The 27,035-nt window shown below is 40.0% G+C and overlaps 1 protein-coding gene across 3 annotated transcripts; it reads left to right on the top strand.

The window, feature by feature from the left end:
• The first annotated feature begins 15,261 nt into the window (after nucleotides 1-15,261).
• On the top strand, nucleotides 15,262-25,785 carry LOC106062679 (cytochrome P450 3A24-like). Of its 3 annotated transcripts, XM_056034453.1 has the most exons (8): nucleotides 15,262-15,423; nucleotides 16,147-16,363; nucleotides 19,411-19,647; nucleotides 20,048-20,345; nucleotides 23,697-23,883; nucleotides 24,015-24,172; nucleotides 25,039-25,572; nucleotides 25,607-25,785. In XM_056034453.1, the coding sequence occupies exons 2-7, from the start codon at nucleotides 16,206-16,208 to the stop codon at nucleotides 25,558-25,560; spliced, it is 1,560 nt and encodes a 519-aa protein (XP_055890428.1). In that variant the 5' UTR covers nucleotides 15,262-15,423; nucleotides 16,147-16,205; the 3' UTR covers nucleotides 25,561-25,572; nucleotides 25,607-25,785. The 3 variants fall into 3 exon arrangements, with proteins under 3 accessions (XP_055890428.1, XP_055890425.1, XP_055890426.1); XM_056034450.1 differs by having other exon boundaries at nucleotides 25,039-25,785; XM_056034451.1 differs by lacking the exon at nucleotides 15,262-15,423 and adding an exon at nucleotides 15,998-16,033 and having other exon boundaries at nucleotides 25,039-25,785.
• The last annotated feature ends 1,250 nt before the right edge of the window (nucleotides 25,786-27,035 follow it).

Here is a 27,035-nt window from a genome sequence, read left to right as displayed (position 1 = left end):
TTGGCCTCTTTCAGTCACTGAACTAATATGGTTCATCTCCTAAAGCTTAACAAGATAAATGCCTGGGCATTAACTATGGTCGGAACGATGTCGCCCGCACATCAATGCCCGCCTTTTTCCACTCGGCCAATTTGTCCAAAGAAAGAGTAAATACAAGGCAATAAATGTTGTGACTTGTCCGTGCAGTGTACACAGATGTCGTGAACATGTACGAGAGCCCTTCCCCAAATGTATATTGCTTAGTGGCCCACGACACCAACTCGCCAATTTTCTAGACCACGAAATGTCAGGAAAACGTTGTGTAATAAATCCCAGCCAATCAGCTGTTAAAATGTAGTAACATGCAACCATTTGCAAAGCACTAACACTAATATAAAGGCTCACTATCTCAACTTCTGTATCTTTAAGGCAGGGGTGGGCAACTGTTTCTAGTGGAATGGTTGAAAAGTACAAGACTTATTTGGATTCCTTGATTGTGGAATTTTAAAGCAAATTTTAAGACGTCAAGAGTTTGAACCAGTTTTCTATACCCTCAGCTCACCATTTAGTGCAGACGTTTTATATATAAATGTATATGCACCCTCCCCCCATTCCTAATTTTTTTTTAAATGCGGCCCTCGATAGAAAAAGGTTGCCGACCCCTGTTCTAAGGTATAAAACGTGACTTGTGTTTCCAAACGTTGTCGACTAACAGTCGTTAAAGTGTTGGGGAGGTATCTACAAAGCCAGTTCATAGCATCGCCAAGGTCTTATCCCACTTTGATTCTTGTACCCAGGTAACGGACTCAGCAGAAATATAAAACAAAAATGCGCATGTGCAGACGAGGTCTTGCTGTATTTATATTCAACATTTGAAATGAACTTCTACTAGATTCAAGTTAATGTTTCGGTTTATTTATTTCGCTATTTAAACCTTTAAAATTATAACCATAAAAGCAGTTTAAAAAAAACCAAGGTGTATGTACGTAATTATTACATAATTTATCCTATACTTCAATACGAGCAATTATGTATATATATATATATATATCCTATATCCAAATACATTCTATCCGTTCATAGTGGTTCTTAAATGCGATTTAGTACAGTCGTTTGGCGTTAGTTAAATATTCATAAATATTCTTTTTTTTTGCCAAAATTTTCGAGCGACATTTTGGCAAACAAAAAAATGTAATGCGATTTAAATCAAAAGTAATTTTACACCGTTCTTTAGCATAAATTTGTTTTGAAACGAAATCCTGAATAAACTTTGAGCAAGAAAATAAATGTAAAATAATTCAAAAAAGCGATTTCCAACAATCATTTCTTGAAATCACTTATTTCTCTATAAATATCCTATTGTCGATATTTTTTGTAAAATAAAGTCATTTCATAAATTTGTTTTCATAAAAGACCCGGAACAATTTATTTTCGAAAATTAAACTTTTGTGACATTTCGTCAAAGAATATTAAATCAGAAGAACGATTTCAGTTCATTATTTCACGTAATTTTGTATACAAAACAATCTCCGAACAACGTATATAAGAAATAAGATTTAATGAAACAAGTCAGAATAGTGATTTGAAACAATCATATAAACTTGGTATGTTATTCCTTTTAAAAAATCCGGAGCAAGATATTTGTGAAGAGTTTTCGCAACCTTAAAGCAAGAAAATTCAATGTAATACAATTTAGAAGATATTAATCAATGGAACTCAAATGCCTTTTCTTAAAATACCCAGAAAGACCAATTATAGAATCTAAAATTTGTGCGATGTTTCGGAAGGTAAATCATAGTTGAAATCGGAATTCCAATAAAAGCTTTTCGTTTTGTTTTGTTGTTGTTGTTTTTTTATGCGGGGGGGGGGGGGGTATATTTATTGCTCTTTTTCCCAACATTTTCCAAATCACAAATATAAAAAAATATCACTTTGAAAGAAGTTATGGATGTTTCTTGTCAGAGATATAAGCAAAACGGTTGGCATGGATACACAATTGTTTCGTTTCCTGAATAGTTGATGGACAAAAGAAAATTGTAAACGTCCAAACGGGGTATCCCCACACAGTCTAACCTAGATCAGACTAGATCCCCACACAGTCTGACCTAGATCAGACTAGATCTCCACACAGTCTGACCTAGATCAGACTAGATCTCCACACAGTCTGACCTAGAGTTGGATGATGTGATCAATCTCCAGGACAATGACCTTTTCTATTATTTCAAGTTTTTGGTATGATTTCGTCTTGAAAATCTGAGCTAGAGATTACACGCGACTTTTTACTGTCTTTTAAAAGAAAATGTCTTAACAAAATTTTATTTTTCTCTTCTGTGAAGTTGATCTGTGGACTTTCTCTTGTTGATCTGTGCACTTGCAATTGTTGATCTGTGGACTTTCTCTTGTTGATCTGTGGACTTTCTCTTGTTGATCTGTGCACTTGCTATTGTTGATCTGTGGACTTTCTCTTGTTGATCTGTGGACTTTCTCTTGTTGATCTGTGGACTTTCTCTTGTTGATCTGTGCACTTGCTATTGTTGATCTGTGGACTTTCTCTTGTTGATCTGTGCACTTGCAATTGTTGATCTGTGGACTTTCTCTTGTTGATCTGTGGACTTTCTCTTGTTGATCTGTGCACTTGCTATTGTTGATCTGTGGACTTTCTCTTGTTGATCTGTGGACTTTCTCTTGTTGATCTGTGGACTTTCTCTTGTTGATCTGTGCACTTGCTATTGTTGATCTGTGGACTTTCTCTTGTTGATCTGTGCACTTGCAATTGTTGATCTGTGGACTTTCTCTTGTTGATCTGTGCACTTGCAATTGTTGATCTGTGGACTTTCTCTTGTTGATCTGTGGACTTGCTCTTGTTGATCTGTGGACTTGCTCATCTAAACTATGGAGGTAAAAAATCAAATGTTTTGTGACCTAATTAAAAAACTAATTAGCACATTCTCAATAATTTAGAGCAGTGATGCCCAAATACGGCCCGCGGGCCAGATCCGGCCCGCGACGTGGTTATATCCGTCCCGCCTGTGACAGGTGGGGAAATGTGACGTGAGTTTGGCGCGTTTTGTGTCTAGGGGATGATTATTTTTAAAGCTATCACACACCAACATATCAGCATATGAATCGGGAGCAGACACGCAACGAGACAAGCAATGAAAGATAGATACAAAAGTTAAAAATGAAGAATATTTATTTACATAAATATACATATAAGAATAAAAAGGGGGAGGGTTTGCATCTATCTCTATTGAATACTATGTTTAATCATCACTCTTGCACCTAATAAGAGAGTATGTCACTTTGTCCTCTGACTTAGCTTGTTGTCCTGTTGATGTCGCAGCTGGCTGTTTTCCTGGCTTGAGGTTCTGCAGCTGGAGGTGGCGCTCTAGCGGATAGAGAGACGCCGGAGATATAGTTCTTGTGGAGTTTCAATCCCAAAATCTAATATCTGTAGTGGGCACAGTAGGGCGGGTGGCCGGCTACCGTGGGCACAAGGTTACTGCGGGCAGAGCTGATCTGCCGTGGGCAGCGTGGTTGACAGGATATGTCCAGTGAGTTGCAGAGGGTTGGCGTAGCTATGACGTCTCGCACAGACCTGAGTCCATAGGGACGTCGCACCTAATAAGATGACAGGTGGGCTGTCGAATAGGCGGGCAATGCCGATAGCGCCAAGTAGTAGAGTTGAGTAGGGTCGTGTAGACACTGAACAGCAAATAGGCCGATCTCAGTAGGAAAGTGTAGTGCTGAATAGCACTCAGCACATAAATAGGTGATTCTCGATAGCAAATAAATAGGCAGGTAAGTGTGACAGGTGGGGAAATGTGATGTGTGTTTGGCGCGTTTTGTGTCTAGGGGATGATTATTTTTAAAGCTATCACACACCAACATATCAGCATATGAATCGGGAGCAGACACGCAACGAGACGAACAATGAAAGATAGATACAAAAGTTAAAATAAAAGAATATTTATTTACATAAATATACATATAAGAATGAAAAAGGGGGGGGGGGTTTGCATCTATCTCTAGTGAGTACTAGATTTAATCATCACTCTTGCACCTGATAAGAGTATGTCACTTTGTCCTCTGACTTAGCTGGTTTTCCTGTTGATGTCGCAGCTGGCTGTGTCCTGGCTTGAGGTTCTGCAGCTGGAGGTGGCGCTCTAGCGGATAGAGGGACGCCGGTGATATAGTTCTTGTGGAGTCTCAATCCCCAAAATCTAATATCTGTAGTGGGCACAGTAGGGCGGATGGCCGGCTACCGTGGGCACAAGGTTACTGCGGGCAGAGCTGATCTGCCGTGGGCAGCGTAGTTGACAGGATATGTCCAGTGAGTAGCAGAGGGTTGGCGTAGCTATGACGTCTCGCACAGACCTGAGTCCATAGGGACGTCGCACCTAATAAGATGACAGGTGGGCTGTCGAATAGGCGGGCAATGCCGATAGCGCCAGGTAGTAGAGTTGAGTAGATCTCAGTAGGCAAGTGCAGTGCTGAATAGCACAAAGCACAGATGCAGTAGTTGAGTGGCGTCGAATAGACACTGAACAGCAAATAGTAGGTGATTCTCGATAGCAAATAAATAGGCAGACACCTGAGGGAGGCTGCGGATAAATAAAGACAAGTTAGGACATGTCTCTCATACATCTTATCGATGCCCTCGACTGAGGTGCATTCGTCAGATTGGTAAAATTGCTTTAGAGCACAAGGGGGAGGTGATGACAAATGGGATTTGGAAAATAGATGGATGATAGTAGCAATATCAAAATGTACATAAAGGGGGAATAATAACATAAAATGTACATAGAAGGGGAAATAATAATCTCAAATGAACAACACAGGTGGATAGAGAAAGAAAAAAGGGGGGGGGGGTTGAATTGGGCGGTGGTCAGCGACCCAGATGATTGTTTACATATGACCGTGGGTCGGTGGGTCGAGAACAATGGAGCGCGCTTGAATGGTGTGTCCGTTCAAGCGGCGCAACTCTCATTAGAGTAAAATGAGTAAAGGGGAGATAATTCAATACAGGGGAGATAACTCATATCTCCTATCTAAGCGCAGTATTAGTGCGATAGTAAAATCATCAAGGCGATCAACCGAGATAAAGGAAATAAAATAAGGTGTACAAATATATACATGGTTGCATCAATGATCAATTGAGCAACGTAGCATTAATAGATTAATGCAATACTAAAATATATACATAGCACATGTTTATGTTTTCTACTTACGCCAGTGAGAAATACACAATGCACTAATTAAATGTAAATGAACTAAGCAAAATACACATGATGATATCCAGTGGAAATAGCACAAAAGTAATTAAGATGGAACTTGTGATTAAGTTCGGCTTACCACCAGGTATTCCTCTAGGAGTGAGAATAAATGATATAGTCCAGACTCGATAGCTCAGCTCGAATGAGAATGAAGGAGAGTCTGATTTGAGTTGGTTTACTTTATATAAGCCTGGAAAGTGCGGGCGGACACAGGAAATGCCCTAGGCTAAGATTTATCTTACACGTGGGTGGATTTGACTCGAGGTGGGAGCCGCACCTTGGAATATCACGCGGTGTGTTGACCAGGGTAATCCCTTAGATCAAAGAGAGACGTGAGAGAAGGGGGGGGGAGAAGGATTAGCTTGCATTCAAACCAAGGTGGTGTCAACCGCGACCGTCCTTCAGACATCCGGCGGGCAAGACAAAAGAGATTGTGTGTTTACCTTTCCCCGATCAAGGGCAGATAAATGAAAGGACGCGCCTTAGCTATCTCCAAGGTGGTCAACTAAGTCTAGCCTGGAGCGGAAAAGGTGGTGCGGGTGAATTATTTAGGGGTAGGATGGACAAATAATTAAAATAAAATAAATAAATAATGAAAAATAATAATTAATGCTGTGATAATTTAGAGTGACTCTGACAGCGAGTTTTTGACTTGTCACAGTAAGTAGGCAGGTAAATCCAATAGATAAATAGGCAGGTGGGTGATCCGATAAATAGGCAATAGGCAGACACCTGAGGGAGGCTGCGGATAAATAAAGACAAGTTAGGACATGTCTCTCATACATCTTATCGATGCCCTCGACTGAGGTGCATTCGTCAGATTGGTGAAATTGCTTTAGAGCGCAATGAGGAGATGATGACAAATGGGATTTGGAAAACAGATGGCTGATAGTAGCAATATAGAACTGTACATAAAAGGGGAAAGAATAATATAAAAATGTACATAGAAGGGGAAATAATAATCTCAAATAAACAACACAGGTGGATAGAGAAAGAAGGGGGGGGGGGAATGGGCGGTGGTCAGCGGCCCAGATGGTTTGTTTACATATGACCGTGGGTCGAGAACAATGGAGCGCTCTTGAATGGAGAGGGTGTCCGTTCAAGCGGCGCAACTCTCGTTAAGAGTGAAATGACTACAGGGGAGATAATTCAATACAGAGGAGATAACTCATATCTCTTTTCTAGACGCAGTATTAGTGCGCTAGTAAAATTATCAAGGCGGTCAACCGAGAGAAAGGAAATAAAATAAGGTGTACAAATATATACATGGTTGCATCAATGATCAATTGAGCAACGTAGCATTAATAGATTAATGCAATACATAAAATATACATTAGCCATGTTCATGTTTTCTACTTACGCCAGTGAGAAATACACAATGCACTAATTAAATATAAATGAAATAATGAAATACACATAATAATATCCAATGGAAATAGCACAAAAGAAATTAAGATGGAACTTGTGATTAAGTTCGGCTTACCACCAGGTATTCCTCTAGGAGGGAGAATAAATGATATAGTCCAGACTCGATAGCTCAGCTCGAATGAGAATGAAAGAGAGTCTGATTTGAGTTGGTTTACTTTATATAAGCCTGGAAAGTGCGGGCGGACACAGGAAATGTCCTAGGCTAGAATTATCTTACACGTGGGTGAAGTCCGACACGAGATGGGATTCGCACATTGGGAGGTCAATGGGCGTGTTTGTCCTCGTGGTCTCCTAGATCAAAGAGAGACATAGGAGAAAAGGGGGTGACTTGCATTCCACACAACGTGGTGTCCACTGCGGCTGTCAGACATCCTGTCGATAAGATCAAAGAGTCTGTGCGTAACTTTGCCCCGGTCAAGGGAAGATAAATCGAAAGGCGTGGCCTAGCCATCTCCAATGTGGTCAACTAAGTCTAGCCTGGAGCGGAAAAGGTGTGGCGGGTGAAGAATTTGGGGGTAGGATGGGGAAATAATTAAAATAAAATAAATAAATGATGAAAAATAATAATTAATGCTGTGATAAATTTGAGTGACTCTAACAGCGAGTTTTTGACTTGTCACACCGCCGAAACGTTGACACAAAGTGGAGAAAATCTCCTCCAAAAAAAAGAAAGGTTGAAAAATGTATCTTTACCTACTTAGGACTCTCATATTTTCTCTGATGTATTGATACCATGACCTTTAACGTTTGTGAGTTTATAAACAGACTCTGAATGTAAAATCTACCAGGAAAAGTGGGCTGATCTTTACTAGTTTGCGGAACATGATGATAAGCCTACACCTTTGTTTTATAAAGAAAGTGTGGCTGTTTAAAAAAACATATATATCGGCATTATCAAATAATGATGGCGGCATTATGGGTTTCAACCACGAATAAAAGATTGTCGAACTACAACTAGAGATTTGAGGATCGATGTGACTAGTAACCCAAAAGAGACCTACACTGGTGCTAACTTTTGAAGTAGACAAATGAAGTTATTTTCTGAGGCGTAATCGTCATATATCACGTGACTGTAGCACTACATCAAAAGGGTTCTGGTAAACTAGTTTCAGAACAATTTCATTTAGTTTATGTAACTTTTCGGTCATGTGGCCCGCGAGACGAGTGTTGGAAATTAAAATGGCCCGCAGGTCGAATTAGGTTGGGCATCACTGATGTAGAGCATAAGGAAAGGTCTGAATGTCTCGCACTTGGAACTATTCAGGAGTTTGTTTTGTGTGTTCTAGGAATGTGATATAGATACTGCAAAAAGTTTTTTCAAAAATTCAATCCATATACTTTGCATTATTTGGCTACTTTAAAAGTGACACATGTAATAATAAATGATAAAACAAGAAACGAATGTGTAATATATCAATAACGTTTTCTCCCCCCCCCCCTTCCCAAACTGGTACGAATTGCAAAAACGCGCGTGCCCGTGTGTATAGCTCATCAAGAAATAAACGATGGTTGCTAATACATGCTTCAAGTGATCCTGACAAGCCGAGTCGTCCGCCCTAAGCCCTGCAATAGACTTAGGCCCCACTCTCAATGTCACACCGTCACTATTTCTTGCTCTGCATGTTTTCAAAGGCCATTTGCAACATTTCTAGATCTTTTTCTCCAAGGCCTAGCTACCTCTGGGAAGTCTGAACAAGTGTTATAAAATCAGTCACCTCAGTTCCTGAAATGGCAAAGTTACATTTCATCAGAGTTACATTCCTTGACCCTGTGAACTCTGACCTTTGCACAATCGTATTTATTCGTGTATTTTGTTTTCTATTACGTCATCATCGACTCCTTGGTGTATATAACAGAGATAACGAGAAATTGTAGATAGCAGTTGCTGCCAGTTACTTAACCTTCCCATTAATTAGCCCGATAACAGTTATAGATAGCCTATCACATAGCATTCAGTTATAATTTACAAATCTGTGTTCTCATTATCAAATCCAAACCTGTTTTTTTTTCAAGTGCATCAAGTATAAAGAGGGGAAGAAAAAGGTGTCTTAAGCATGGCTGTGTCCTGCACATCTTGATGCTCATTGGTGTTCTTATTCCCGCCCATTTGTTCGTAACACAGGGAAAAAGAAAATCCTGGGTGATGGTGTAACTTGACCAGATCATGAAGGACCCCAAACACTTCCCACAGCCTGTCAAGTTTGACCCAGACAGATTTTCTGAACAGAATGTCAAAGCAAATGAGATTCCTTAAGCTTCCTTACGTTCGGCAGTGGCCCCAGACTCTGTCCTTGGATGAGGTTGGCCAGCTTGGAGTTAAAAGTGGCTCTGTTTCACGTGCTTAGGAAGGTCAAAGGTGAGCTCAACGATAGGACCGAACCCAAACCCGTTGAGAAACCGAAATTTTAGTTTTCATGTCTTTGTAGTCGTGGACAAGCCAAGCCTTGACATTGAGAGACTTATGAGAGACCGCCACGTGGTACTTCTGGTAGTCATGGAACATTGTATACTGTTTATACTGAACAACGGAAGTGATCCAAGTTCCATTGTAAGTAATAGTAAGTAATAGCCATCATCGTGTTACCTACGTTAGCATGCTGCCACTAAAGCTGCTTGGTCAGTAGAGTTTCTACTCTGCTACTTAATAATTTAAAAAGCGCCCAAAATTCATGTGTTTTTTTTATTCCTTATATTAAAATATATTAAAACAAATAAAAGAAATTCATGAGAGATATGAGATGCAACTGTTAAACCTAACTCATTATAGTAATAATTATTTTTACATGTTTATTAATACTTATTATATTTATAATTTATACTTTATGAGCGGCCCCCGAAAAAAAAACACTATTAGTTTTGTGTGAAATGTCTGTCCGTCTGTCGTCTGACCGTCTGTCCGTCCGTCCAGTTTAGATCTAGAAAAGATATTGAAAATCGGACTTCACAATATTTTAGACCATTCAAAGTTCTGATGCAACGGCTACTTTTTTTTTCCTGAAAGCGAAAAATCTAATTTTTAAAATCAGTTATGCAAGTATTTTTTTAAAGAGAAAAAGCTAATTAGTATGCATTATACTGTTATGACTTTGCCATGCGCACCGCCATCCAAGATAGTGCATTAAGAAGGTGCGCACTATCAGTGACCAGACAAGTCGGATGTTGACATAAGAGACTAACGATTTCCGCCCAAGTCTAGAGTCAATATGGAGAGATTGTGCCTAAGATAGATGTTGTTTTTGTACCTGTGATGTCTTGTCAATAAATATCGATGTACCTCGTTGAGTTGCCTCACTTAAGTTATTACAGTACATTAAACCTAATTTAAAACGAATAGTAATCTTATAAACTTCATTTTCCTGAACCTTTCAATTTGTTGCGAATTTTTTTTTTTAGAGGATTTGAATAAGAGATTGATACAATTATAAGACATCAGTTAGGCCAGGGGAGGCGCGGTGGCTGAGCGGTAAAGCGCTTGGCTTCCGAACCTGGGGTCCCGGGTTCGAATCCTGGTGAAGAATCCAGGGTTCAAACCCTGCCCGCTCCCATCCCCCGTCGTCCTGCGGGAGGTTTGGACTAGGAAGTAAACTATCTTCAACTCTGAAGGAACATCCGAAATATGTAAAACATTTTACAAACAACAAACAAACAAGACTGGGATTTTTAACTTTTGGAATCTTTGGGCGCCTCTGAGTCCATTCAGCTCTAATGGGTACCTGACATTAGTTGGGGAAAAGTAAAGGCGTTGGTGGTTGTGCTGGCTAAATGACACCCTCGTTAACCGTAGGCCACAAAAACAGATGAACTTTACATCATCTGCCCTATAGACCACCAGGTCTGAAACTTTACATTCACTTTCACCTATCCTTTGATGTGGTGGACCGTTGGGGCACAACACAAGATCTGTTAACCTTCTTTCTCCATTCTTATCTCTCATTTTTCTTTCATTCGGATGTTCTTTCTGAAAATATTGAAGCCTGCCTGGGTGGACCACTTCGGGGGCGGTTTTTTTCTCCCCCCCCCCCCACCCCGCGCGAAAAAAATATAATATGTATTTATGTTTGTGTGTGTGTACATAATCTTTATTACATTCTGACCCTTCATTCTTTCGGAAGACGTTTATTGTGCCCTAGAATAGGTTCTTCCATGAGTTAGTGAAAAAATTGTAGATTCCCCGCCATTATTAGCAATGGGGTCTGGGGGAGCGTCTGGGGGAGCGCTAGGAGCCCCGCCGCCAAGCACTATTTCTGGTATTGAAAGCCAACAAAATGCATATTCTGAGGTATCTACACTGCATTTTCCTGCTATTAAAAAGTTTTATTTCAAAAACCTAATTTGCTATTCTTACTGACTTAGACCCTTCCGCGCCGTTCGGCGCATTTGCGGTCAAGCTGTTTCCATAAAAATCTGTCACTGGTAATGTCTGAAGCCTCTTCCTACCTACCATGAGGACCTCCATGAATGAATGGCGTCAAGTTGTACTAGGATATCATAGCAACTCTTTTTATGCGTAATTCCTTTTGTCGGAGAACATGTCCCACAAACCTCATGCGTCGCTCTCTCACAATCTTACTAAGGGGTCGACTCCCAGTTCGGCATAGGATTTCCTTGATTTAGACCCGATCTCTATAACTGACTCCTAAAATCTGTCTTAGCCATCTTTGTTGAGCCACATTTAGTGTTTTTCAATTTCGGCAGATGACTATTCACTGCAGTTTATTAATGGAGCCCTGCCACTGGTAAAAATGTGTAACCTTTCTTGAATACGCTCTTGGAATTAAGTGACTGTAGTTTGCTTTAGATTTTATATCGAAAAGAGAAGTTTTATCGTCAAAATCATCTGTTGGGGGTTTTCAACCTAAAAATGCTCTGTAGGGGGATCTTAAACTCAAAACCATCTGGAGGGGTTTTAAACTTTAAAAAAAAGCCATCTGTAGAAGAAGGGTTTAAACTCAAAACCCCCGATTGGATTGGCTACGCTCAAATAATTTTAGTGTGTAATTTGCTTTTTTTTATTTGAAGAGGTATTTTTAGCATCAAACCCTCTGAATGGGGGTTTAAACTCAAAACCTTTTTTGGCAACGCTCATAGCATTTTGAGTGCGTAATTTGCTTTTTTCTTACACTGAAGATGTATTTTTTAGCCTCAACCCCCCCCCCCCCCTGGCGGAGGGTTTAAACTCAAAACCCCTTTGACTACACTCATAACATTTTGAGTGTATAATTTGCTTTTTTTTTATTATTAAAGAGGTATTTTTTACCTTCAAACCCCGCTGACGCGGGATTTAAACTCAAAACTGAGTCAAAACCCATTTAGCTACGCTCATACCAATTTGAGTGCATAATTTGCTTTTTTTATGTTGAAAAGAGGGTTTATCGTAAATTTTAGAAGGGGTTTTAAAATCAAAATCTTACTTAACTGTGCTCTTGGAATTAGGGGATTTTCGTTTGCATTTCATTTGGTTTTGTTTTATAGAAGAGGAAGAGTTAACTGCAAAAACCCCAGGTAGAGGGTTTAAAACTCAAAACCCCTGGTAGGGGGTTTTAAACTCAAACCCCCTGGTAGGGATTTTAAACTCAAACCCCTCTGATAGGGGTTTTAAACTCGAACCCCCCTGGTAGGGGTTTTTAAACTCGAACCCCCCTGGTAGGGGGTTTTAAACTCAAAACCTCCTGGTAGGGGGTTTTTAAACTCAAAACCCCTTTGGTTGTGCTGGGGCAAGTGATGGTTTAGTATTAAAATCTCGCCTAAAATAAACAAAATCAAAGCAAAAAATCAGTCACTAAATTCCGATCCCCCCCTTCGGGGGGGGGGATCTCATTTCGGGGGGGGGGCCCTGGCTACGCCTATGGTGTGTATGTATATAGTGTTTCTATATTCGTTATAGACCTAACCGTCACTACTGAAGTCACTACAGTGATATATCTATATATATATTTATATATTTATAGCTTTTATATAGCGCTACTAGGAGTTGGTTTTCCGTGCTGCCTTTAGGCGCTCAGTAAACATAACTCTGCCCGAGTCGGATGTCGAACCTCGAGCCCCCTTCTAGGTAGCCAAGCCAAGCCAAGTTCAAGCGCACTTAGCCTCTCGACCACGACAAAATAGAAGTATTCTTTCTAGTTAACAAATGCACATTTTATTGTGAATCTTTCAATAATAAATAAACTATTATATTTATAGAAAACTAAAAATAAAAGCGACGCATAATGTCCCCCCCCCCGCCCTTTTTTTCAGGTACCAAATCAGTAAGTGTTAAAAGAAAGAGCAGCAAGGTCTTTTGTCAACAGGTGCCCCTGGGGCTTAGAAGTTGGACAGAAACTTTCAGAAATAATAAAACTGTTCTCGTAAGGGGATGTAAACGAATTCAAAACAAGACTCTCCACTAATAAATAATAAATGAATTCAAGTAAGCTTCAGAGTGAGCTACGCTCTATAGCTAGTGTGCAAACATGCACTGAATGGAAAAGAGAAAGAGGGGATAGACTAAGAACTGTCCTCAACTAGTTCTGACATGTATTTACTACATTTGTAATAACAGGGCCTTTTCTAGACATAGACGATGTAGGCGTCAATAGGACCCTGCAGAATTTTTTTTTTCATATTACAAATAATCTAGGACCTGCAGGTCCATATTTTAGAACTAGGATTTTTCTTTGGTGTTGGATTACCAACATGGCTGCTATAATTGCAATTGGATGCATTTAATAATAATAAGGCTTGACTTCGAGTCCGAAGATTAGTGAGGAATGAAGTATTTCCCGTGCTGTGCAACACCAGCAGTGACTATCCAGGTCAAGCATAACCATTGTCCGCAGCTGGTCGATTTAGATTTTCTTTTCGCCGTCTGCGTTTGTCCTCGGCAGTGGATTTTCTTTTGGTCTCAAATGTGTATCCCGCGGCCTTCGTGAGTGACCTCCAGCTGTCTCGTTCTGAGACCGCATGCAACCAGGTGCTCTCTTCTATGTCAGCTAAGGAAAGCTGACGCCTAAGCTGGTCTTTGAAGCGTTTCCGTGGGGCGCCTCTGTTACCTCGACCACCTTTTAGCTCACCAAAAAAGACTGCATACGTTCGTCTCCCATACGGTATACGTGCCCTACCCAGCGTAACTGCCGGACCATAAGAAGTTTCTATACTGTCAATACCGGCGTTCGCAAGGACATCGCTGTTTGTAGTGCGGTCTTGCCACCGTATGATGGAGCCCAAGCATCTTTGGTGGAAGCGCAAAAGAAGTCTTAGATGTTTTCTGTATAGTGTCCATCTCTCAGAGCCATATAGAAGGGTTGAGAGATCCACCGCCTGGTAGACATTTGATTTTTGTAGGCAGGCGGAGCGATTTGTTCCGCCAAACTCTCGCCTGAAGGCTTCCAAAAGCGCTACTGGCCCAGACCAGACGGCTATCAACTTCCCTTGAAAGTGAAGAGTCAATTAACACTATACTACCTAGATATGTGAAGTGGTCTACCACGCTAAGGGTCAGTCCGTTTACGGTGGTCCTTGAGGCTGAGTATGTTTTGTTGGATGACTTCTCTCTCTCTCTCTCTCTCTTTATCTCCCTATATATATAAATATATATATAAGTTACAAATGAACGACAGAACAGGAACGAGAAATAGTTTATCAGTTCTTTAACAGAACATGTAAAGACTCATGCTCAATATACTCGTTCAAATATCTCCACTGGCAAAAAGCATGATAGTTCCCCTTTCAGACCTTGCAAACTATAGGGCAGATGATCTTAAGGTCATCTGTTTCTTTGGCCAACGGTTAACAATCAAGGTGTCATGTGCTCAGCAGAACGACAAACCGCCTTTACTTAACTCACGTATCCATTAGGGTTGGGTGGACTCAGGGTTGGGTGGACTCAGGGTTGGGTGGACTAAGGGACGTCCTCAAAATTCCGAAATCGATATCCCAGTCTTCATCGAGATTTGAACCCGGACCCCAGGTTCGGAAAACATACGCTTAGCCATTCTGCCTTGCACAAAGCGTGCTCGTAAACAGTTGTATAAGTTAAGCCGGAAAGGATGTCAACAATACAGCTCCCCCGCCCCCTTTACAGGTCACTAAGGTTATTTAGTACGTACTCACATACTCAAAACATATTAAACTGAGGTCCACCTACTCACCACAATAGGAAACACAACGTTGGCTTCTATTGCCATTTCGTTTTGTTAATATCAACATCTCATAAAAAAAAAAAGATGTATACATTAAACTTCTACACCGGAAACTCTATTTGATCTGAATATCCCAGCTAAAAAGACCATTTAAATAATCCAGTTAAATATGTCAAATTGTTGTCAAGGTGAAAAAAGTTCTTTTCATTAATTTAAATATAATAAAAGTTACAGTGAACACCAGAATTAGAACGAGAAATCGTTTATCTGTTCTTAAACAATTAAGCGTTCAAATGTAGAACTATGTCACAACTAATCATTGTAATTAAATGTGTTTTATCAGCATTCAAATACACATTACTTGACGGGTACTTACTAGTATAGAGAAAAGAAGATTAAGGGAGAGAACTTTGCCCTTTAATACAGTCAACACAAAGAGTGCCACAACTCGAGTTTAACATATTTTATTGGTAGAACACACTCAGGAAAACGTCTATAGTGGGGGCTGTGTCTACTGTACGTGCATTTATAGCTTAGGGTTCATGGTGTTACTTGCCATCAAATAGAAGTGATACCTTGTACTTCTAGTGAGTTGCTGGGAATTGTATTTACTTTGTACTGTAAGTTTCAACTTTCATGACTACAATTAAATGTTTCTCCTATACTATTAATCTGATGTTCAACAATTAGGTCGTTAAGGGTTCCTTTCTCTTATACTCTCTTGATCCTTGTACTCAAGTAAACACTTCAATGAGGCGGCGCTAACCGTGCTGGTCATGTGACCTAAAAAACCACCACTGTGGATCTACCCTTACTGTTCATGTGACCTAAATAAACAGCTAAACATTCTTCAATACAACAAACACTAGATCTAGATCTTTTCTACTTGCACTACGTCTTGGACAACCCCCCCCCCACACACACACACACACACTAGATTTAGATCTAAATGTTGCTGGTTTCCGCAGGTAATGTCAAGATTGAAATAGTTTCCCTAAAATAACGATTAAACCCCAACTAATTGATGTGATGCAATGGTCCCCTATTCTTTATGAAATGTAGGTCCTCATTTCATCAGTGGGGCATCTTGTACCTTGGCCTATTTAGTGTTAGCAGATATATTTAGTAATCAGTAATTACATCACCTTTAGGGACCTTCGGAAATATATATAAGCTTGTAAGTTGGATCAAGTACTGACTTGGTTGTGATTTGAAGCTAGACTTGTTTAAGTAGGCCTAAACTTAAAATAGCTACATACTTTTTACTTTTTTGTTCACCAGCTTCAAATGTATATTTGTTCATAATAAAAATGTTAATGTCCATTGTATCTACGTTTCCTTAGAATCAGCCAACAACCTAGGCAAGTTGGATCAATACATATCTGCTCAAGAGTCATTAAAAATGCCAGTGGAAGTGTCGTACACCACGTGGGGCTTGATGTGCATTGCTGTCGTCCTTCCCGTCTGCTGGCTCATCACGCAGAACAAGAGGAAGAGATCCTGGGAGTTCTACGGGGTCAAGGACGTGAGGTTTCCAGCAAAGGGATTTGTCGATTTCAGGCAAGTTTCATGGGGTAATGACTGCCATGTGTTACATGATGTCTGCGATACAACGCAGCGGTTTGTCATCTTTTAAGTAGAATCATTTGACATTACAAGACATCATTGGCGTAGCCAGGATTTTTTTTCGGGGGGGGGGGGGGGGGGGGGTTCTCTCTCTCCCCCCCCCACCCCCCCGCGGAAAAGAAATTATATGTATTTATGTGTGTGTGTGTACATAATCTTTATTACATTCTAACCCTTCATTCTTTCGGAAGACGTTTATTGTGCCCTAGAATAGGTTCTTCCATGAGTTAGTGGAAAAATTGTAGATTTCCCGACATTACTAGCAAGGGGCGTAGCCCCACCGCCAAGCACTATTTCTGGTATGAAAAGCCAACAAAATGCATATTCTGAGGTATCTACAGTGCATTTTCCTGCTATTAAAAAGTTCTATTTCAAAAACCTAATGTGCTATTCTTACTGACTGCCGTTCGGAGCATTTGACGTCAAGCTGTTTCCATAAAAATTTGTCACTGGTAATGTCTGAAGCCTCATCCCACCCGCCATGAGGACCTCCAGGAATGAGTGGCGTCTGACCCTTCATTCTTTCTACTCTAAAATAGGTACTTTCTGGAGTTAGTGAAATAATTGTAAACTCTAGTGAAAAAATTGTAAACTCTCCGTGCTTGCTAGTAAGGGGGTCTGGGGAGCGCCGGGAGCTCCCCGAACGCGGGGCATAGCCCTCGCCGCCAAGCACTATTTCCTGTATTGAAAGCTAACAAAATGCATATTCTGAGGTATCTACAGTGTATTATCCAGCTATTTCAAAAAACTAATATGATATTCTTACTGACTTAGACCCTCCCGCGCCGTTCGGCGAATTTGGCGGCAAGATGTTTCCACAAAAATCTGTCACTGGCAATGTCGAAGCCTCTTCCTACCTGCTCTGAAGACCTCCATGAAAGTGTGGCGCTAAATTGTACTAGGATATCATTGTAACTCTTCTTATGCGCAATTCCTTTTGTCGAAGAACATGTCCCGCAAACCTCATGCGTCGCTCTCGCACAATCTTACTAAGGGGTCGACTCCCAGTTCGGCATAGGATTTCCTTGATTTAGACCCGATCTCTATAACTGACTCCTAAAATCTGTCTTAGCCAACTTTGTTGAGCCACATTTAGTGTTTTTCAATTTCGGCAGATGACTATTCACTGCAGTTTATTAATGGTGCCGAGCCACTGGTAAAAATGTGTAACCTCTCTTGAATACGCTCTTGGAATTAAGTGACTGTAGTTTGCTTTAGATTTTATATCGAAAAGAGAAGTTTTATCGTCAAAATCATCTGTTGGGGGTTTTCCACCTCAAAATGCTCTGTAGGGAGATCTTAAACTCAAAACCGTCTGGAGGGGGTTTACATTTTTTTAAAAGCCATCTGTAGAAGAGGGGTTTCAACTCAAAACCCCCGATTGGATTGGCTACGCTCAAATAAATTTAGTGTGTAATTTGCTTTTTTTATACTGAAGAGGTATTTTTAGCATTAAACCCCTCTGAATGGGGGTTTAAACTCAAAACCCCTTTTGGCAACGCTCATAACATTTTGAGTGCGTACTTTGCTTTTTTTTTCTTACACTGAAAATGTATTTTTTATCCTCAAACTCGAACCCCTCTGGTAGGGGTTTTAAACTCGAACCCCCCCTGGTAGGGCTTTTTAAACTCGAACCCCCCTGGTAGGGGGTTTTAAACTCAAAACCCCCTGGTAGGGGGTTTTAAACTCAAAACCCCTTTGGTTGTGCTGGGGCAAGTTATGGTTTAGTATTAAAATCTCAACTAAAATAAACAAAATCAAAGCAAAAAATTAGTCACTAAATTCAGACCCCCCCACCCCTGGCAACGCCCATGCAAGACATTACAGTTGGTTGAATGAACTCTAAAGAAACCAGGTTCATTTATTTATTCATGTTAGTCCTAATTTGTAATTTATGTAGATCTAGATATACTAAATTGCATAGAATAAGTAATGTTTAGATTTCGTTAAATTATATTTCATGGTTATTTGTAGTAACTTATTTGTGCATTCATTTAGCTTCTAAGATACATTGAAATCATTTCCTTTCCTCTTTGTGGACTGTAAATCAAGTGTTAAACATCCCTATAGTAACACTATAGTATAATGTTTTGATTAGAGAAAAACAAAGTTCCGAATTCTAACGTTTAAATATTTTTGTCCAATGATTTTATTGACTGTCAACTAATAAGTAGTCTGATCAGGAGCTCCAGAAGCAGTCAATGTCTTAATCTGATCTAACACTTGTTATACTAACAGTTATAATAATAATAATAATAATAAGGCTTGTCTTCGAGTCCGAAGAATAGTGAGGAATACAGTATTTCCCGTGGCTGCGCAGCCCCAGCTGTGACCTACATATTTTACCACATCCAGGGCAAGCATAACCATTGTCCGCAGGTGGTCGATTTAGATTTTCTTTTCGTCGTCTGCGTTTGTCCTCGGCAGCAGATTTTCTTTTGTACCAAAGATATATATATATATATATATGGCTCCTTTTGTCTCGAAAGGCAATGGATGCGCCCAAATGAGTCACTGGTTTTGGCTTAATCTTGAGACGGGGCAGAATCTGGTGTGGCTAATCAAGCCAATTCTAGAACGGCAGACTTTGCCACAATTCGTACATGTGTATGCCTCTAATTTAGGGCTAGCAGACAGGGCAGCTTTCTTTTTATCCCTCTTGATTAAAGCCGCTTCAATTCTTTTGTTCTCAGCAAGGGTTGTCCCAGCACGCACAGTCTGTCTCCATGCACTCCGGTCTTTGGCTATGTTTTCCCACATACTTTCGCTGATGCCTGAGGCTCTCATGTCTCGCTTGTAAGCGAGTACCAAAGATACTAACAGTTATAGTCTTTTGTTTAAAAAACAAACTACTTTCTTGTCTATTGAATGTGTTCTATACTAAAACATTTCGCTGACTCTTAAATAGTTTGTTTCGTTGATACATTTAGTTTTTCATTTGTAGCTTGACCATTGTGTGTGTGTGTATTGTTTTAAAATAGCGCTGGTTGTGCCGAGGTAATCGCCCAGCATGGCGACACGGTGGGCGTGTCAGGCTTTAAAATGATGTTGATCAGCCGAGACGTCGAACTTCTCAGACAGATTCTGGTCAAAGACTTCAACAACTTCACTGACAGAGCGGTAAGCGCGGCAACTGTTTCACCTGTGAAGCACGGCCTTTTTTTTCTTGAGGGGAAAAACTGGCGAAGAATGAGGCACATCCTGTCGCCGTCTTTTACGTAAGAGAAACATTTCCATTCTTTCTTTTTTTCTTAATGATTATTTGTCTTAATTGGTTGGTGGATGAATGATAAAACAAAATACATTGTAAATTAAACAGAATTCAATTTTTTTTTAAAATAGTAATTGTAAATTTAAAAAAAAATTAAAAAAGGAAATTTGATCAAAACTGCATGTGATGTTGAGAAAAAGGGTTAAGTTTAAAAAGTAAACATCTTTATCCACAATATTCCCCAGTGTGCCACTAGTCTATTCCCCACATAGAAACAGAACCCATTAGATTGAACTCATACCAAGTACCCTAGTGCTACCCAAAAAAAAAAGGAACATGGATTTGTTTTATATAGATATCAGATGTATATAATCAAATTCCACATTTATTTATATTTTTTTTTCCAGCACAGGTAAATTAAAACACATGTGTCCAACCATTGACCAAGCCGCGAGGAGACTTACATCAGTTTTAGAAAGTCTGGCCAAGAAGGGTGAACTGCTTCCGGTCAAGAAAATTACTGGTCAATATACGAGTGAGATCATCGCCCGGACAGGTTTTGGACTGGAGACCCACTGCCTGGGAGAGGAGGACGATGAGTTTACACGGCTAACAAAAGGATTTCTCAAGATCCACAATCCATTCATGAACGCCGTCATTATGGCACTTATCTTTGTGCCTACGTTTCATAGTTTCCTGGCCAAGGTAGATGGAACAATCATTTCTATTTGAAAGCTAGATGTGAAGATGTCTTGATGTTAAGTTGATTGTGTTGATCAGACAATGCGTTTCTGATGTTATAATTAAGTGTAGATTTCTATTTTAAACATATACTGAAAACTCAAATAATATCGTTATGCCAGAGATTCAAATGTAAACTATCTCTCTCTCTATATATATATATGTTATATATATATATATAACATGCCAAACTGCAATTCTGGAACTAGGTATAACTTAAATAAACAATATGCACACTGTACAATATAAGTAGACAAGGTAACTCTTTCTCTCCTAACTGACGCTACAATCGTTGATTCCACCAGAATGTGGTAAATAATTACGGAGAGAAAGAGTTAACTTTCTTCGTTCAAGCTTTCAAATACAACTTTCCCCGTTCTTTCAAAAAGTTGTTATCCTTTACACCATACTATATTTAGAAATAATCAACCTCTCATTTTATGGAATTAACTAGCCTGTGTCTGTTCCAAGGAAGCATGCTTGTTTCAATAACATGTCGACAATTAACCCTGACCTTGCTCGGTAGACGCTTGTAGAAAACTAAAAATAAACTTAATGCCACAGCTGCTTTATGCTACGCGATGGTAGATTTAACTTTCGGTTTGACTAATGTCACATTATTTTTTATGGAAATGTTTTTGGTAAGGTCAACGTTTTATTAACTAAAACTCGAGGTAACGTAACATTTCAAAGTATTGACCATGTCAAGTTTCTAGTTTATACAAAGTTCATTAGAAGAACAAGAGATAAAATCAAAGTAAATAGAAGACAAAGTGAATTTAGTTTCTGTTGTTAACGGTCGTTTGTTAATGGTCGTTTGTTAACGGTCGTTTGTTAATGGTCGTTTGTTAACGGTCGTTTGTTAATGGTCGTTGACTTACATCACCAAACTACTGGTAGTTGAACCAACTGTAATGTATTGTAATGTCAAATGATTCTACTTAAAAGTTGACAAACCGCTGCGTTGTGTCTCAGACATCATGTAACACCTGGCAGTCATTACCCCATGAAACTTGCCTGAAATCGTCAAATCCCTTGGCTGGGAACCTCACGTCCTTGACCCCGTAGAACTCCCAGGATCTCTTCCTCTTGTTCTGCGTGATGAGCCAGCAGACGTGAATGACGATAGCGATGCACATCAAGCCCCACGTGGTGTAAGACACTTCCACTGGCATTTTAAATGACTCTTTGAACAGATATTTATTGATCGAACCGCTGTGAGCATATTATAGTTTAACTTATAAGACTTGGAATAACATGAATTTCTTTGTGAACCAAACTACATTTAACTTTTGTTACAATGTAGACAAAACAATTTGAGATTAAATGGAATAAACTTATATTTTTAACAAATCTCACTCACACTAAAAACACGTCTTTACACTCTGACATCCTCGAGTCGTCAGGCTTACGTAACACAGCTTACGAGAGCAACGCTTATCTTGCATCATTATAAAAGACTAACATTAAATCATTTCTCTTTCTCCACAACTAAAAATAAATAGTCCCTTTCTTACCTGAGATGAACTCCGATTGGTGACAAGGCAGGGAGACCTAGGTCTCCCGTAGTGCCCTGCTGTGCGGCGTAGTGCCTCTCAGCTTCCATACAAAACTAGTTAACCATTGGAAACGTCTCCACGCAGCTCGCGGAGCTGCGGACACTCTTGCAAGACGTGCACCACCGTTTCTTCTGATTCCCCGCAGTGTCGGCAACGGGCATCAAAATTGGTCCGGAACCGGACAAAATATGCTCCAATGGGGCAGTGTCCCGTGCGCTACTGCGCTATTATCGACTGTTTTAGCCTCCACCACGGGTCCTCTCGGTTAGGGTGGCGCTTGTGCTGCCAGACTCCCCTGGCAGTTTCGGAGTCATCCCAGGATTTCAACCATCTATCATGTACTGTGGTAGCCTGTTGGTACGTACTTGGTGCTTCGAAAGTGGGCAGGCCAGCGCTCTTTCTCGTTCTAGAGCATCAGCCACGGCATTGCCCCTCACGCCGCAGTGCGAGGGCACCTACTGCATAAAGATGACAGCTCCAATAAGTAGGCGGATGTTATTTGCGGCGCCTAATGACTCTTCCGCCATTTGGGACTTTCCCCCTAAGTCATCCATCGCTTGGAGGCATGAGTGGGAATCGGTAATCATTACAACGGTAGTCGCAACGGTTATGTTTTCACGCAGTTTTTGGAGCATGTGTTTAATTAGCGTCAATTTCGAGTGAAGAACGAATGCAGTGTAGCCTGGGAAGAGGGCTTTGTCCTGGGTGGAAAAACCTTTACTGATTTTTCTTGGTTCGACAAGTTCCTCCGGATCGGAACCACGGGGCGCGTAGCAGAGGATTTTGCGTAGTCGGGCCTGTTTCCCGCTACCTGTGCAACGGAGCCTGATTAGGACCGCTCGTACCTGCTTTTTTTTGTTATTTGTGTACTGATCATGAATGTATGGAAGGCGAAGGCCGTTTTCGGCCTTAATTATTTCTAATTTGGGAGCAGTGTGGGAAGAGAGCACCACTGGTCACCACATCCGTATGGCAAGAGCTCGCATACAGGAGGAGTGGGTTTGTGAGGATTGTTTGATATTCCCAGTATTAGAACTACTACCTCTACTACCTCACAGGGGTCGGGCTAGTTAGAACCTAGCTCGTGGGCGCCGATCAGACCGCCCGACACAGCCCGCGAAGGCCGCGCCAGTCAGTCCAGTCTTTGCCCAGAGAGAGACCCGCGAATAAGCCGGGACCCAGAAGATCCCAACCAACCCTCGAGCTGGTGTCCAGCGCTATCCGCTTTTCGGAGAGCCCGTGGGTCTCTTACTCAGCGTTGCCCCGGGGCCCTACAGGGGACATAACATCTTTGATGCCAATTTTCACTCGCTGACTGCTCATTCATCAGTAGCGAGCAACCAGTACCCTTGGCCACACCTCTGAAGAGCGGGGTGTTTAGCCGGTGACCACGGTGAGGTGGTACTGGAACGCCAGACCATTCTTACCATCACCTTGGACACACACACACACAGACAAACACACTCTCTATAAGTTTCCTTTCAGTGATAGACAAAGTTTTCTTGCTTGTAATGATTTGTGTAGCCCTCATAAATCTGACACCGCTTTGTGTCTGTCAAGTTTAGTGCGACTCTCCCAAGCCGTGTTGGTAAGGTCGTAAATGAGTGAGCCTTCAACTCTCAACTACAATTTGGCCTTATATCCATGTTAAAGTATTCATTTCAATAAAAAAGGTCTAGTTTTTTTACCCCCACTGGAGTTAAATAATTAGAAGTTAAAATGGTTTAGCTAGCACTTAGATTTTTTGTATTCACAGACACTTCGACTCGGAGTTTTTGACCACATGGATCTGAATGCTGACAAGTATTTCAAACATATTCTCACTACAACAGTCACAGAGAGACAAGACATGATGAGAAGAGGGGACACAACTCCTAAAGACTTACTACAGAGTTTAATACAAGCTAAAGAATTAGGGGATCACGATGCTGAAGCTATGAAGGGTTAGCTGGGTTTTTTTTTCCGCTTTGTTTTGCTTGCAACAATATTAACTGCAATTAGAGAAAATGATTTCTTTATATACTATTTGAACTTGTAATAATTGTCTTTCCTGTTATTCTTTCTAAATTGGAAGATGTGGCTACAAGTGAGTCCTGGGATGACCTCCCTAAGAACATGTCCGAGGAAGAATTGATGGGTCAGTCTATGTTGATCCTTTTTGCAGGGTTTGAGACAACATCCACCACGTTACAGTTTTGTCTCTATCTTCTGGCCCAGCACCAGGACGTTCAGGTAAGAGATACATTGCATTAGAACTACAGCTTTCAATTCTTGGACATTAGAACTACAGCTTTCAATTCTTGGACATTAGAACTACAGCTTTCAATTCTTGGACATTAGAACTACAGCTTTCAATTCTTGGACATTAGAACTACAGCTTTCAATTCTTGGACATTAGAACTACAGCTTTCAATTCTTGGACATTAGAACTACAGCTTTCAATTCTTGGACATTAGAACTACAGCTTTCAATTCTTGGACATTAGAACTACAGCTTTCAATTCTTGGACATTAGAACTACAGCTTTCAATTCTTGGACATTAGAACTACAGCTTTCAATTCTTGGACATTAGAACTACAGCTTTCAATTCTTGGACATTAGAACTACAGCTTTCAATTCTTGGACATTAGAACTACAGCTTTCAATTCTTGGACATTAGAACTACTCTTTCAATTCTTGGACATTAGAACTACAGCTTTCAATTCTTGGACATTAGAACTACAGCTTTCAATTCTTGGACATCAGAAAATGTAAAAATAAAACTAAAATAGCAATTTTTTTGTCGCTACTAAAAGTTGAACATATTGGACATCTATTTTTATTTATCTATTTACATTGCAAGTGGAAACAATTATATACTAATTAATATTTTTCTTAAAGAGATCGAATGCTAATCCACATCTAAGAGATGTTAATGGCATAATGAAATGACACATTTATTAGTTTACGTGCTAGAACAAATTCATATGTGTACTTTTACTTTTTAAGATCAATCACAATATCTCAAACCGGTTTCCTGAATTAGAATTTATATGATAGTAAGACGTACGAAATTTAATTTCCACATTTATTATAAGTTTAGATCTATTCCCATCTAGGAGAAAGTGTACCAAGAAATTCTGACCCAACTCCAATCCGATACACCGACTCACGAAGAACTCAACAAACTCACCTATATGGAACAGGTCGTGGACGAGACATTGAGACTGTATCCACCTATACCGATCATCACCAGAAAGGCTCTAGAGACTAAAACCTACGGCGGAGTCACTATACCTAAAGGCACTTGGATAATGGCGGTACTTGAACAGGTTATGAAGGACCCCAAACACTTTCCTGAACCCGACAAGTTTGACCCAGAGAGATTTTCTGAAGAGAATGTCAGCAAGAGAGATTCCTTAAGCTTCCTGCCCTTCGGCAGTGGCCCCAGGCTCTGCATAGGGATGAGGTTGGCGTACTTGGAGCTGAAGATGGCGCTGGTCCATGTGCTTAGAAAGATCAAAGTTGAGCTTAATGATAAAACTGAACCTAAACCGGACCAGAAACCGAAAATAACATTCCACGTCATCCTAGTCGCAGACAAACCCATAGAGTTGGCCTTGACCCTTAGAGACCAATGACATAGAGTTGGCCTTGACCCTTAGAGACCAATGACATAGAGTTGGCATTGACCTTTGAGACCAATGACATAGAATTTGCATTGACCCTTAGAGACCAATGATTGAAATATTGTTACTGACCTCCTTTTATATAATTTAGTTTTTATACATGAAAACAGAATTGAAATATTTAAGATAATAAATAAATATGTAAATAAATATTCCATTTGAAAAATTCTTAACGCATAGAGCGGGTGTAGTTATTATTTCATGTACAATTAAACCTTTTAAATAAAACACACACAAATATTTATGAATATTACAAAATTGAAACAAACAATTTCTAATACGCTAATATTCCTTTTTTTTTTTTAATTCTTGGTATAATTTTGAATTGGTAAAATAATTTATATGTTCTGTAATCTTAATCCAAGACACTGTATTGCCTCCAGCAATGGTCGCTAACACACATTTGAGACATGAAACTTATATTCGGAATCGGTGACATTGTCTTTTTATAACCCTTATCCAAAGTTACTTGAAGCAATCTTCTTGTTCGTAAAATATGATCAAAAAAAATTTTATTTATAACCCTTTTTTAAAACTTGAAGTTTGAAAAGCAATCACAAATTTATTTTATTGATTTATTTTTTTATAGGAAAGGGGGGGGGGGAGTGTTGTGCCTTCTAATAGATACATCCTTAGAAGACTACTTGGATATCATCGTTAGCTGATTGATAGAGATGAAGTCTCTCAAAGATACACACACTCTATTTTATTTGATATTATTCTGTTATTTAAAACTAAAATGATATTTCGTTGTAGTGAGACCTCTTGTTGGTTAGATAAAGAAAGACGTCGATGTTCACTGGGATAATAGAATCGAGGTGCCAAATTGTAAAATGTCCTTTTTTTTTTTTTTAACCAATGATAAGAAAAAAAAAATCCTTATATGTGAAGTACTCGACTAGTTCTGTTTCGTTGAGACAAAATTAAAAAATAAACAAACAATTAGTGGTAAGAAATACTGTGTACACTAAATTGTTTTTAGCCATTTTCATTAATATCTCAACTTTTAATTATATTCACAATATTATAGCAATCTATATAGTTCGTCCATCGTGATTCGATGATGAACACTTTGTCATCCAGGGGGCTTTGCACTGGGGTTTTATGCCTCCTCATGTGGCTGGTGAGACCTGTGTGAGCCTGGAAGGTTCGACTGCACACTGGGCAGGTTATTCCAGCTGGAGCTAGTGTCGTGGGCCTTGGTTTTCATCTCTGGCGTTTTTCCTCTGCCAGCGTAGTTCTCTTTTGCTCAGCAACCTGTGTGCCAGTTTTCACAGCGCGACGCCATGATGCTCTGTCATGTGCCTCTGTCTCCCAGGTGGCCTGGTCTATGATGAACGTCCTTCTTAGAGATCCATGTCATATACATGGGCGTAGCCAGGATTTTTTTTTTGGGGAGGGGGCTATATATATATGTATGTTTGTGT

This window comes from Biomphalaria glabrata, chromosome 7, assembly GCF_947242115.1.
Source record: "Biomphalaria glabrata chromosome 7, xgBioGlab47.1, whole genome shotgun sequence".
Classification (NCBI taxonomy): Eukaryota; Metazoa; Mollusca; class Gastropoda; family Planorbidae; genus Biomphalaria; species Biomphalaria glabrata.
Note: the sequence above shows the minus strand (reverse complement) of the source record. Positions and strands in the feature narration are given on the sequence as shown.